This window comes from Oryctolagus cuniculus, chromosome 5 (genome assembly GCF_964237555.1).
Source record: "Oryctolagus cuniculus chromosome 5, mOryCun1.1, whole genome shotgun sequence".
Classification (NCBI taxonomy): domain Eukaryota; kingdom Metazoa; phylum Chordata; class Mammalia; order Lagomorpha; family Leporidae; genus Oryctolagus; species Oryctolagus cuniculus.
In genome coordinates, this window is record NC_091436.1 from 12,915,289 (window position 1) to 12,930,426 (window position 15,138).

The 15,138-nt window shown below is 39.5% G+C and overlaps 1 protein-coding gene across 10 annotated transcripts in view; it reads right to left on the bottom strand.

Annotated features, from left to right (window-relative positions):
• SCAF8 (SR-related CTD associated factor 8) overlaps window positions 1-15,138 on the bottom strand; it is a 247,115-nt gene that overhangs the window by 230,057 nt on the left and 1,920 nt on the right. For 7 of the 10 annotated variants that reach the window (XR_007923153.2, XR_007923154.2, XM_070073358.1 and 4 more), the window contains one exon: window positions 8,367-8,429. The exons of the other annotated variants lie outside the window; for them this stretch is intronic. Coding sequence is in view for 5 of the 7 variants with exons in the window: in XM_070073358.1 (XP_069929459.1) it covers window positions 8,367-8,429 (63 nt within the window). In the remaining 2 variants the exon portion in view is untranslated. The remainder of the gene's footprint in view (window positions 1-8,366; window positions 8,430-15,138) is intronic. 10 annotated transcript variants of the gene reach the window in all.

Genomic DNA, 15,138 nt, shown 5'->3' on the forward strand with positions numbered 1-15,138 from the left:
AGCGTAACTGCTGTACCACAGTTCTGGCCCCTAAAGTTTATTTCCAAAATATGTTATAATATGAAGCTATTTCCCAGGGTAACAAAAATATCCCTAATGATGCTGCAATGCTCCAATTCCAGGGATTCTCCTGGTTCGTTTTTCTGATAGGCAGGAAGAGACAGGGAAATAAAGAAAACTCCCATCTACCAGCTCTTTTTCCAAATGCCCTGAACAGCTGGGGATGGGTCAGGCCAAAGCAAAGAGCCTGGAACTCAATCCAGATTCACCCGGCCACATGGGTGCAAGGATGAGAGCCATCACCTGCTGCCTGCCAGAGTATACACCAGCAGGAAACTGGAACTGGATAGAACTGCAACTCACACAGGCACTCTGATTTCAGACATTATACCACACCAAACGTCCGACCCCAGACTTTTCTTTAAAAAACTGCTTTTCCTAGCATTCTGTAGCCATCTAAATACTCTCAAAGAATTATTAGATTTTTAAATATCCAAACCAATGCTGAAAAACAGGGAAGTCACCAGTATGACTTTTTAAAATGAATAACTGAGGGGCTGGCACTGAGGTGCAGTGGGTGAAGCCACCGCCAGCAGTGCCAGCATCCAATACGGATGCTGGTTCAAGTCGCAGCTGCTCCACTTCCGATCCAGCTCTCTGCTACAGCCTGGAAAAGCAATGGAAGATGGCCCAAGTCCCTGGGCCCTTGCACCCATGTGGAAGACCCATTAGAAGCTCCTGGCTCTGGACTTGCTTAGCTTTTGGCCATTGCAGCAATCTGGGGAGTTAACCAGCAGATGGAAGAAAGACCTCTCTCTCTATTTCTCTCTGCAACTCTGCAAATTAATGGATGATCTTTAAAATAAATAAATAAAATGAACAACTGAAGCTAAGAAAACAATTAGGAAACGTTTTCATTAGGACTACTATTTAAGGGATCCTACAGGTTATCTTGTCTACTCCCGTTTCACAAATGATGAAACCACCATCTCCTTCCTTGCAGCCAACTGTTTATCATCACATCTTTGACAGCAACAGTACTACAGCCTATCAATGGTTTAAAACACTAGTATCAGCAGCCTTCTAAAGATTAGTTTATAGTTAACTAAACGAAATAGTTACAAAGTAGCCATCATTATTAAAAGGTGAAAACCAGAAAGGTGTCAAATATAGCCACTGCATTCCTTTCTTACAAAATACAGCTCAGGCCACCTGAGCTTTGCACTTGGGCTCACAAACTTCTTCTCAGTGTTGTCAGAGTGAGCTGCGGGAAAACGACAAACTAAGTGCAGCACCTCCCTGCAAGGAAAGCTTCTTCCACGGCACCCTATTCGAGACGCAGGAGTAGCAGCACCATGGTTTGTTCCTTATTCTGCCCCCGGGTAAGTATGAAATGAGGGGCCCAGCGTTCTAGCACAGCAGGTAGAGCAGCTGTTGCCCATGACGGAGGCTTCCCATATGAGCAATTGTTCACATCCCAGCTGCTCAGTCCCAATCCAGTTCCCTGCTAATGTGCCTGGAAAGCAGCTGAAGATGGCCCAAGTGCCTGGGACCCTGCACAAGAGACCCAGCAGCAGCTCTGGGCTCCTGGCTTCAGCCTGGCACTGCCCCAGCCACTGCAGCCATTTGAGAGTGAACCAACAAATGAACATCTCTCTGTCCCTCCCTCTCTCTACCATGCCTTTCAAGTAAACAAATAAATAGTTTTCTTTAAAAAAAAAAAAAAAAAAAAAGGGAATGAAATGATAATCATCTACTAAAAAGCAGAAATTCCTACTCATCTGGTACCAAACAAAAATTATCAAAAATCACATTCAAAATAACCTATGAGGAATGCCAGTGCTGTGGCATAGCAGGTAAAGCTACCACCTGTGGTGCTGGCATCCTATACAGGTGCCAGTTTGAGACTCAGCTGTTCCACTTCTGATCCAGCTCTTCTATGGCCTGGGAAAGCAGTAGAAGACGGCCCAGGACCTTGGGCCCCTGCACCCACATGGGAGACCCAGATGAAGCTCCTGGCTTCGGATCAGCATAGCATCGGCCGTTGCAGCCAATTGGGGAGTGAATCAGCGGATGGAAGACCTCTCTCTCTCTGCCTCTCCTTTTCTCTCTGTGTAACTCTTTCAAATAAATAAATAAATCTTTAAAAAAATAACCTATGAGGGAAAAAAATGAAAATGGTGAACTGAGACACAAAGGATATAAATTTGTTCTAATTTGACCACTAACTATGTGCTCCTAATAAGCTGTGATAACAAGTTTCATCACTTCTGGGATCTTGATTGCTAGCTATAAAATAAATCTACTTAATGACAATAAGTCTTTCAGAACTAAAATTCTGTAATTTTTTTAAGCATGAAAAGAAACAAGGAGTTCAATTACAGAACCACAAACTTTAGTTATACCGGCAGCTTGTAAACATGTAACTTGACTGTAATGGTTTTTTAGCTACTCAACTCTAAAACAAGATTACAGAAATGATTCTCCACTAAAGAAAATAAAATACAAAGACCAGCATTGTGCTGTAGCAGATAAAGCTGCCACCTATAACATCAGCATCCCATATGGGTGCTGGTTTGTGTCCTTGTTGTTCTATTTCCAATCCAGCTCCCTGATAATGGCTTGGGAAAAGCAGCAGAAGATGGCCCAAGTGTTTCTGTGCCTGCCACCCACACAGGACACCCAGATCAAGCTCTTAGCTCCTGGCTTCAGCATTGCCCAGCCTTAGTCATTGTAGCCATCTGGGGAGCGAACCAGCAGATGGAAGATCTCTCTCTATAACTCTGACTTTCAAATAAATAAATAAAACAAAAAATAAAAACATGTTATATAATAAGCACTCACATATAGGAAAATAACTTCAGCTTATATTTTCTCTAGAATTCAATCTACTTTCATTTCAGTTCTTTCTCATGTATTTTTTTAAACACCCAAAAAAAAAAACCACAAATGTTGTCTCCTCTAAGTTTTAGAACTAGTAATGGGCTTGCACCGTGGCTCACTTGGCTAATCCTCCACCTGCCGGCACCCCGGGTTCTAGTCCCAGTTGGGGTGCAGGATTCTGTCCCAGTTGCTCCTCTTCCAGTCCAGCTCTCTGCTGTGGCCCAGGAAGGCAGTGGAGGATGGCCCAAGTACTTGGGCCCTGCACCCCATGGGAGACCAGGATAAGCACCTGGCTCCTGCCATCGGATCAGCGCAATGCGCAGGCCGCAGCGCACCAGCCGTGGCGGCCATTGGAGGGTGAACCAACGGCAAAAGGAAGACCTTTCTCTCTGTCTCTCTCTCTCTGTCCACTCTGCCTGTCAAAAAACAAACAAAAAAAAAATCTGGTTGTACAATTTAAAATCAAGCACAGTACTTTTAAATGTCCTTAGACTTGCAAAGAGTAGAACAGAATGAAAGGGTTTCTAAGTTCAACTAAGAGAAAGAAATATCCTCCGACTGACCAATCTGAGGAAGATGAAACATTGCTAGATTTTGCTATAACCCTTTACATCATCTCCCTAGAAAATCGCAGCATCTTTTAAGTCTTCATTTCTAGTCTACTCTCCTGATCCATACATACAGCTGCCATCTCCATCTTAACATTCCACAGCTACAATATTCAAGATGTGCAAAACTACTATTTTCAACAAAATGGCAACAATAATAGTCTTTTAGGTAATTTTAATTGCTGTTCCACAGAGAGACTGTTTTATTCTTGGCGGGGGAAAAAAATGATCCTTCATCCTCCTCAACTCCAAACTATTTTTCTCCTCAAGCTTCTTGAGGCCCCTGATTTACCCATCTTGGTGACTGGCACCGACTCATTATATCGACCCAGTCACACAGGCCAAAGTAAAAATTATAGGTTTTGTGGGCCACAAATATTACTATCTGATACTCTGCAGAGAGTCTGCTGACTCCTGGAGAGTCCACTCACAGAGAATGAATGTTCTATGAGAATATGCTCTTTAAAACTATCAGCAGAATCTGCACTATTAGAAAAAGATCTTTCACTTGAGCTCCTCTCTACATCTAAACCTCTGAATTTTGGGATGCTACTTGAAAAACTTTAATAGTCTGTTATCTCTCTCCTTTTTAAACCAGAGCCTAAGTGGTGACAATGATGAAGGAAGGAAAAAGTTAAGCAGATTGAAGTCAAATTATCCTTAATGTCTCATATACTTAAAAAAAAAAAAAAAGGATAAAGTAGGAAAAAACTCAATGAAATACAAGAAAAAAATTGAGTTTAATTGTATCTCAAATAGCTGAAAAATATTAAAAGAAAACTAAGCAATGTTTATACACAGTATTTTAATATATAAATAACCTCAGGCTAAACAAAAGATGAATTATAAACAAACATTAAAACTCTAGTCCATAGGTCTGTTTTCATAGACACATGCATAGCAATTGTGAAACTACTCTCTGTATTTTAAGGATGAGTAAATAGTAAGTAAATACAACAGATAACAGAGGCCAGGTTTTTCACTGTCAGAGAAAGGAATTAGATTTAGAAAGGGCCCTATAGTTATTAACCTGGAACTGGACACTTAACTCACAGATTTTTAGACAGATATACTACAGATAGATTTGGGGTATGTATGTGTACTTACATAATGTATTTAAATATATAATGTCTAGCTCTATCTGTTAATAAAGAAATATCCACTAAAAGAAAGTACAGCTTCTTGGAGAAATGACCAACTCCAGGGCTGAAGTGGGAGTATCTTTATTATACAAGAAAATAAGGAAGTACTCAAAAAAATGATGAGCACTTGACCAAAGGGCAAAGAGCATGAAAAGGCTCTGATGAGCCAAAACTGAGACAAGGTATTAAGAAAAAAATTAATGAAAAGGAACGTACATATCATAAATACGAAGAAAGTAAAGCTCTTAGAGAATATCAAATAACAAATATAGGAGACAGAAAACTGCCAGTTGGCAATCATCTTGTACTAAGTGATTCACTCAAGAACTGAATACACACAAAAACAAACTGGTGAAAATTTGATGAGTAACACAGTATTTACATGAAAATATCTCCCCCTAAGATACATGTTACAAAAACGAAAAGGTTAACTTTACAGTGGAGAAACATCATAGCTAATATCCTTATTAGTGGGACAAATGGACACCACATGCTTTCTGATGTGATGCACTGAGAATGACTAATACCACTTCAGCAGTCTTGCCAAACACATAACATAAACGTAATCATAAACAGTAGACAGCATTAAGGAATTCTAAAATTAACTGGGCTATTCTTATCAAATATCATCTCAAAGGTCATAAAAGGAAAGAGCAACCGACTGTTCCAGACTACAGACTACGACGAGTGAATGTGTGACACAGGACAAACTTGACTCAAGATGCCACTGGTACAATTAGTGAGATCAGGGTAAGATAATGCACACAACAGAAACACCAGTGTAACTTTTCTGATTTTGATCACTGTGGTATAGTTATGTAAGACATGCTTGTTTTTAGAAAGCATAACCTTTAGAAGTAAATGTTACCATGAGTTGAGTTTAATTTCAAAATTTTCAGGAAAAAAAGGTTTGTGTGTTTATATGTCTACAGAGTAAGACAGTAAGAAAGTAAGTGAGGTTAACATAAAACAGAGGAATCTGCATGATATATACACTAAAACTGTATCATTCTTGCGATTTTTTTGAAAGTGTGGAGCTAGAAAAATAAAACTTAGAAGAATGGGGAAAAAGGAAGTCAATTTATTTTTGAACATCATGGCAGTAAAAAAAATGATGAAAATCAAAATCTCAGTTATGGTTGGTTCTCTTTTACACAAAAGAGTTAAGAAAAACATCTGCACCAGGTGTTGAAAACTTAGCACTGCTCATCTGTGCCCTAACACTGATATTTACAACCTGCATTTCTTTGGTCTAAAAAAAAAAAAAATCACAATAATGGGCCTCAGTTTCCTTACTTGTAAAATGGGGTAGCACATACCTAACTGTTCTCACAAAGTTATCCTAAAGATTCACAATGGCTGAGGGGAAAATACAGCAGAACCTAAAACACCAGACACAGTCAACTCTCTGTACCCAAGAGTTCCACACTGGCAGTAAGCCAACCACAGATCAGAAACAAAGAATCTATATCTATACTGAATATGTACAAACTGCTTTCTTGTCATTATTCTCCAAATAATATGGTATATAATAAGCATTTACACAGCACTTATACTGTATTAGGTATCTTAAGTAGAGGTTTATTTAAAGTATACAAGAGAATGTTCACAGGTTACATGTAAATACTACACCACTTTCTATAAAGGACTTGAGCATCCACAGATTTTGGTATGCACGGGAGGTTCCAGCACCAGTTCCCCATAGACATGGAGGGACAACTGTCTTATGAAGTAGTTTTTAAACAAACGCTGGGTAAAGTAAAAGTATTTGAAAAACACATAAGCCAGACATTTTTCCATCACAGTGAGCGGCTATTATATAAAGTAGACATCTGCTCAATCAGATGTTTTAGTTTGTAGAAATTTTACTTACTCAATAGTCATTCTGAAGAGGGGAAAAAAAGACTAAAATTTTTTACTCCAAACAATTTTTTACCCTTATACTTCAAGTATCTCAATAAACACCTAAATCTAATTCAAAACACTTATATCTAATTTTTTACCAGCAAAATTTAACATCAAAACCATTACTAAATAAAAGCCATTAATTAAGGATTTTTGGTAAATCTTTTGAGATACTACAACTCACTATCACTACACCAAAATCTTTACATGATTTCCCAAGTTCTACACATTAAAGTACATGACTCCAAACTTTCATCCTCCACTTGACAGCTACCCAAACAAACCCGAAACACCAATTTTGTTCACATCCTTAATCAGGGAAAGTTTGTTTTTAAAACAAAACTGCTTATCAGTTTTCTAAATTCATAAAGCTTTGATCATCACTTAACAAAAGGTACACGTGGGATCAAGTTGATTGACAAAGGAAAACATCCTTAAAACTATAGTTAAAAAGAAATCCCAAATGTGCATTCCAAAATATCCAACATTTTTGTTAAATATATGATCCTAGTTTGGTATAAAGTAAGGATGTAGCTAGTCATATTTTTCAGTTGTTAGAAAAATATTAAGAGTTAACAGTTTTGTTTAAATAAGTCTACTGTTAAGGCTCTATTTCGAGCAGATGAACCGTCTGGACTCTGGGGACAGAATGATGAGAATGGACCAGGCAGGACTGAGGCGAGAGAAGTGCTACATCAGCCCAGTTCCTAGCAAACAAGCCATCCAAGGGCCAGTGGAGCTGGCTAAGCTCTGGAGCAAGTTCATTAGGCACGGTGCTGATGAGGCAAAAGGAGAGGGATCACCAGAATGTCAGGTCTAAGAGGCTATGGATTTTGCCTGTCTGGTTTACCACTGTATCCCAGGAGGCAAAAAAAAAGAAAAAAAAACCTGACACAAAATCAGCATTCACTAAGTATTAATTAATGAATGAATAAAAGACATGAAACTCCAGGTCTTTCAAGACAATTTACATATATTACATTAAGTTGCAAAATTATTTTAGAAACACATTTGGCATGCATTACCCTAATAACTATCATCAGAGAACATGAAAATTCAATTCCTCATTCCTGACTGAGGTAATGTTCATGTTCTTGAAATATTTCTTGACCTGCAACATGTATTTTAACACATTTACATACTCCTTCCTAAGTTTATAATACAGCTATATCAAACTCTCATAAAATAGAATTAGACAAAATAAATGCACAAATCAAACTCAGAAAGAATAAATGCATCATGTTTACAACTAAACTTAAGGCAGAATTAATTCAGGTAAGAAATCCAGGCTATAGAAATATTTCTAATCCGCATTTACTTCACATAATAGTACCCTGTACTACAATCTGCTCCTCTCTAGAAAATTAAAATTTGCTTTGGCCTTTTCTTCTCCATTCCTATAACATGTGTGCCAATAATTTGTCATCTTATAGTTTGAAGAACTTCCTCAAAAGATAAGATGTATTTAATTTTCAGCCATCAAATAATGGGGTCTACACATCTCACTCAAATTATGTTTTCTTTTATCAAAAAAAAAATACAGTAAAACTCTGTGGAGCAGAATATAAGTAAATGTAACAAGATCTTATATATGATTTATGCTTACTATTAAGTGCATTAATAGTTTTTTTTGGAAGAAATTCCAAAATTTTTTGTGCAGAAATTCAACTTAATCCCTAAGTGCTCTTTTAGATTAGTAATATATTCTAAGTGACAAAGTTCATTCTGCTTTCCAAGTACGACCATATAATCAATACATCATTCCACTACCAATTTAAGCCTAAAAGTTTCCAAAGGGCCTGCCTTACGTGGGTTATAATCATCTTACTATGCTTCTTGTGTCCATGCTGCTGGAAAAGCAGTCTGTACAAGCAGGAGTAGAGGCACAATCCTGAGAGAGAGGAGTAGAGAAAGATGTTGAGAAAACAAAACCAGATAAAATGAGCTCACTTGAGTGTGCAGGAGCTCAGGCAGTGTTCAAGGTCAAGGTTGATTACATTCTCATACCAATATGAGTTAGAAGTTCTCCAATAACAGCAAAACTGGCCCTAGAAAGAGATATCTGAAATTGCATATACAAGCAGTAATACCACTAACTCAAAGTTACCCATATCCCTTTTAAAAACACAGCCAAAGAGCATGAAATGACTATTTGGGAGATGGGGGAATCAAAATGTCTATAACAAACTCCGTGCAAGTTAAGTCTAGAATAAGATGATATGAATTTCAATACTGCCAAAATATTTTCATTCTTAATGATTAAGACTGTAGTACTCAAGTCAAACAAAATTTGAAAATATTTATCAACAATCCCAATTTTGTTTGTATCCTTAAATATTTAATGTAAGAAAAATCATTTTACTATATACCATCTTAAACTGAAAAACAAAAGTGGATTTGCAAATAAAAACCATACTTACTATACAACATAAAATTCAGGATGAATTGAACCTAACTGGAATCTTCAACATTGTAGCCCCTTCTCACCTACCTCCCTCATAGTAAGAAGTGAAAATCATAAACAGATCAGAGTCCTGTTTAAAATTTCTGCTTAATTTCCTATATTGTTACAGTGCCATAAAATGATCTTTAAAATAATGCTTAGACCTACAAAGTTCTCAAAAAAAAAACTAACTTTACACCAAATTAACCACAGTTCCACTAATGGGGAGCCCAAATATCTAAGTTGGTCATTTATTTTAAAACCAAATGTCCTGGAATGCTAACTGTCTTGGCCAAGGCCATTCCACTATCTACTATATCACCTATCCACTCACTCAGGAAGTCTTTATTTGATATTTATATTAAGTATGAAGATACTGTGCTATGTACCAAGGATATGAAGAATTGAGGATACACAATCACCACCCTCACCCAGCTTACAGTACAGTGGTAAAGACTATTACTAATTACTAAAAATTATAGTAATCACTAGACAGGAAAGTGTTTTAAGACAGTTTAATGGGGGGCCCAAGTCAGTGATATCAACTAAGGTCACACTTTACTACCACCAAGGGACATCTGGTAATGCCTGGAGGCATTCTTAGTTGGCACAATTTTTAAGATTTTTCTTTTCTGAAAGGCAGAGTTACAGAGGGAGGAGGAGAGACAGAGAGAGCAAGGTCTTCCATCCACTGATTCATTCTCCAAATGGCTGCAATGGTTGGGACTGGGCCGGGCTGAAGCCAGGAGCCTGGAGCTTCCTCTAGGTCTCCCACTTTGGTGCAGTTAGGCCATCTTCCAATGCATTCCCAGGCATGTTAGCAAGGAGCTGGAATGAAAGAGGGGCAACCAGGTCTTGAATTGGTGCCAATATGGGATGTGGACATTGCAGGCAAAAGCTTAACTTGCTACACCACAATGCTGGTCCTGGTTGTCACAATTGTGGAGGGTGGTACAGACATCCAGTGCATGTAAGTCAGGGGTGCCACTACACACCCCACAATGCAAAGTACCATTCCCTACAAGTAAGTATCCAGGGGGCCGGCCTGTGGCTCACTAGGTTAATCTTCCACCTGCGGCGCTGGCATCCCATATGGGCGCCGGGTTCTAGTCTCAGTTGCTCCTCTTCCAGTCCAGCTCTCTGCTGTGGCCCAGGAGGGCAGTGGAGGATGGCCCAAGTCCTTGGGCCGCTGCACCCGCATGGGAGACCAGGAAGAAGCACCTGGCTCCTGGCTTTGGATCAGCGCAGCGTCAGCTGTAGCGGTCATTTGGGGAGTGAACCAACAGAAGGAAGATCTTTCTGTCTCTCTATCTATAACTCTATCTGTCAAACAAATAAAAATTAAAAAAAAAAAAAAAAGTATCCAGCCTAAAATATCAACAGTGGGCTAAGCCTCAGCCTGCAGCATTGGCATCCCATATGGGCACCAGTTCTAGTCTGGGCTGCTCTCTGCTATGACCTGGGAATACAGCAGAAGACAGCCCAAGTGTTTGGGCCCCTGCACCAACTTAGGAGACTCAGAGGAAGCTTCTGGCTTCAGATCACCTCAGCTCCAGCCATTGCAGCCATTTGGGGAGCAGACCAGTGGATGGAAGACCTTTCTCTCTTGTCTCTCCCTCTCTAACTCTAAATAAGTAAATAAAATGTTTTTTAAAAAATAAGATATCAACAGTGCAGAGTTGAGAAACCATGATCCAAGCCACTGGGGCAGGGAGAGGTTCAGAGCGCTTTCTTGCTTTATAACATCAAGTATGCTTCATCTTTAAGGGAGTTTCACAAGGTGGAAAAAAAAAAATATGGCCTGGCTGATAAAACTGCCCAACTTCTAGAAAACAAAAACAGGAAAGAAAAAGATTCCCTGGCAGATGAAAATGAAAGAAAAGTGTAATGTCTCATAGCTGCTTCAAATAAATTCTTTTGGAACCACAGATAAAAGGGAAAACACACATCCTGAAACCAGTTTCACATGTTTTCTCAATCTCTCTAACCATCTCCACTTTCTCTGCAATCCCTGTCTACTACTAGATTGGTGGAAGATTACAAAAAGTCCTATAGTTAGACAAAATACTCTCCTGATACAAAATTGGAAACACGTACTAGATGTTAAAATAACTGGACAGTCTTCATCCTTACTTTAAAAAAGTAAGCTAATTAGAGTATCTTAAAGCAAAACAAACAAATCACTAAGGATTTAGATATACTTAGAAGGTAAAAGGGAACAGGATCCTCTCAATTTACGAACCGAAGTAAATTCCCAAATGAAGCTAAAATTATTTTTTCTGACACATCTCAAGCCCACATTTCTGGTCCTACTTCTTTCCACTCAGCTTACTGAAAGCATCAAGAGGAATGGATTGGGGGGGTGGGAGGGAGACTATAACTATTTACAAAATCACTGACTGCTATTCGATTGTGTTACAAATTTATTATCTTTTTGAAGTGTGATAACTGTATTGAGACAACATGTCTTGTTAAGGCCTAAAAAATTAAAAAGAATTCGATACAGAAGCAAAACTTACCTCTTCCAGTTACTATGTCTAAACATAACTAAGATTGATAGATTCTTATATTCCCGTATATTACAGAGTTTCTCTGTTGTGAAATGCCTCCTGAGTTGACATTTTCTAAAGGAAAGGATCACACACTGCCATTCTCATGCCCTACCTCACTTGAGGGAGGGGGAAGAAAGGAAGACAGAGACCCTACTAGAACGACCTCCATATAAGTGTGATCGCTTTCCTATCTTTTCTTCTTACCTACTTCTACTTCTATTCATTTGAAAGACAGAGAGCACACTCCTATCTATTGGATCACTTTCCAGATGCCCACATAAAGCTGGGCTGAGCCAGGCCTAAGTCAGAAAGCAAGAACTCAATCCAGACCTTTCATGCTGGGGGCAGAGACCCAACTACTTCACCCATCACTGCTGCCGCCCAGGGTGCATGTCAGCAGGATGTCAGAGTTGGAAGTGGAGCCAGGACTTGAACCTAGGCACTCCAATATGGGTTGTGGGCATCCCAAGAAGCACTTTGTCAAACACTCACCCCAAACAGTGGTCATTCTTAAGCACTGTATGGAAACACAATTTACATAAAAGAGTCACATTCCAGCAACCAACTGCAGTCCTCAAGTGCTCCACAAATTTAAGCTGTACTGGAGCAGCAGCACCAACCACACCCTGTGACGACTGATTCCCTACAGTTCTCAGCTCCAGGAAAGGACCAACCCTGTACCATAATCTGGACAATTCGTCTTCACAGTAGTCGTCCTGGGATTAACTCTTCTTCACATGATACTAAAACAGAATTAAGGTTTCCCCAGAAAAGCAGCATGGCAGGTATTTGAAGGTCAATTCTTAAGTCTAAATCTCATTTAACTTGTGCCGATTAAAAGGAATCTAAAAAATAATTTCTGCACAATTAAAGGATCTTCTAATAGTAATTTTAAATAGGGGTGAGAAGACATAGAACTCTTGAAAAACATTGCTACTGGGGGAGGGAAGGTATATCCTGCAAACAATCAGGGCTTTAACAAGCTGAAACTCATCCACCTTTTGCAGACTAAAAATCTGATTTCTTAAGTTAAAAATCAGGCACGTTCCTGTTTTCAAGTCAATGTTCTTTGCTAAATTAAAAAGTGGGAGTAGGGGGAAGAGTTCAGTCTTAAAAAAACTTAAGAATTCGCAAGCCAAAAAGAAAATCCTTTCCTACATTTAATGAAAAATATCTGACAAACATTAATGATTATTCTAGAGCTAAATGCTGATGCCTTATGAGCAAACACAATTTCTTGACAACACTGCAAGTTGTTATAGATTCAACCCAAGGAAAAACATCTTTAAAAGCCAAATTCATTATAAGTATCCTAAAAATATCCTTTTCTCCTAATCCTATAACTGAAGATTCCTTTTTGTAGTCTGCAACACATGACTTAATGGAAATTAGTAATTATTGAACTACTTTGTAGCATACGGCTACTTAAAACATTTACCGCATCAGCATTTATCATTCACAGAAACTAGTATCAAAACTTTTGCTATGTGTTTAAACAAAAATGTCTTTTTCTGAATCAGATATATGCCTCTCTCTCAACTCTCTGTGTACTACTGTTATTTTTAAGGTAACTTTTGAAGATGGTGAAATTAAAGATTAGTGAAAAGGGAAGTTAAAAGATTTCTGAGTTTTCTGAAATCCATTTGGAAAAGGTAACAGCACCACATGTGCTAACAAGGAACTGTCAGGAACCCCAAGTTCCCACAAAGATGACAAGAGGGGAAAGACTAGCAAGGCATGAAGACGCTATGCCCCTTAACTTTCATCAATCCTAAAATAAAAAGCAGTGACCACCTGTTCACATCTTCCACTAGAGTCTCCCATGGAAAAAGTGAGGGGATGGGGAGTGCAAGACACCCATTAGAAACCCACTAGACAGAGACCCATCAGAATGAGGGCGGGACTTTGAAATCCAACAATCGCATTGAAAATAAACTTTTGATTTAAAAACCTTATTTTAGGGGCATGCTTTGCAGCACAGTGAGTTAAGGGTCACCTGGAACACGTCCCAGCTGCTCCACCTCCAATACAGCTCCTTGCTAATGTGCCTGGGCAAAGAGTGGAAGTGCCCAGTACTTGGGCACCTGCCACCAAGCTCAGAGACCTGAACGAAGCTGCAGACTCTGCCTGGGGCTATTCCGGGTGCTTGGGGAGCGAACCAGCAGAGAGAAGATCTGTCTCTCCCTCTCTTGTGTAACTCTGCCTTTCAAATAAATAAATCTTAAAAAGCAACTTTACCACTAGTGCTACAGCACTACATGTAACAAGTAGAAAAGCTACAAGAGTTGTCAAACTATTAACAATAAACTGAGGGGATGGAGCTGTGACATAGTAGCAACCACACTGGCGCCAGATCGGTCCGCTGCCTCACTTCTAACAGAGCTCCCTGCTCAAGCGCCTGGCACAGCAGTAGGTGATGGGCCAAGTTCTGGGGCCCCTGCACCCACGTGGGAGACCTGGAAGGAGCTCCTGGTTTCTGCTGGCCGGCCACTCGGGGAAGTGAACCAGTGGATGGAAGACAGATCTGTCTCTGGCTCTCCTCTGACATTCAAGTAAACAAATATTTTTTTTTAAAAAGTAAGTTGAACATACGGTATCACTAAATACTCTTCAGTCCATATTTCAAGCACTATATAGAGTATCGAGTGGTGGAACCAAATTTTATAAATGGAAAAAAATCTGCCCCAAATTACCAGCTATGAATTGATAAAATGAAAAGGGCTCCCATTTATTGCTAATTTATTTAGCAAGTTGCTTAAATGCTTTAAAAAACTCTCCAGTACATGAAAGAAAATCCTTCACCCCCCAAAAAATCCACTGCTTTCTCTAACAGGGACAGTCCACTCCACACGTTAGCCTTCACCTTTGCTAAGCTTCCCAAATGTTAATTCTTAAATTAAAAAAAAAAAAAAAAAAGTTTTAATGAAAACCACTCAGTGTTTGAAAGTGTTGTTCCATTTGGGTAAAAACAGAAGTCTGGTATTTAACAAATGAGTATTTACGATATTGATAACTACAATATCGTCTATAGTGTTACACTTGCAAATCAAAATTTCGTAAAATTTACAGTCGTTACCACCAAATTCAAATATTCTAAGGCTCACTGAGGTGAGAATGCCGCTTGTGCGAAGACGCACTTGCTGTTTGTGATGAGGTCTACAAAAAAGTCGGGAGTTTGAAAAGAACCCGAGTATTTTTTTTTTTCTGAAATCCCGTCTTCTTTCCCAAGACCATTTCGGGTTCCACTGTGAACAGCGGACACCTGCCTCCGTGGGCGATGCTGCGGTCAGCATCTCCCGTTCCTAGGCCCGGACCTACCCCTACCCTGCCCTCGGGTCTTCCCGTGGTGATGGGGGAGGAGAGAGAGGGAGAGAGAGAGAGGCAGACAGAAGAGGGGAAGAGGGAGAGAGAGACAGGGAGAGAGGGAGAGAGGGAGAGAGGGAGAGAGGGCGAGAGGGCGAGAGAAGAGAGGGGGGGAGAGAGAAGAGGGAGAGAGAGGGAAATAGAAGAGAGGGAGGGAGAGAGAAGAGGGCCAGAGGAGAGAGAGAGAGGAGAGAGAAGGCGAGAGAAGAGAAAGAGGGAGGAAGAGAGAGAAGAGAGGGAGA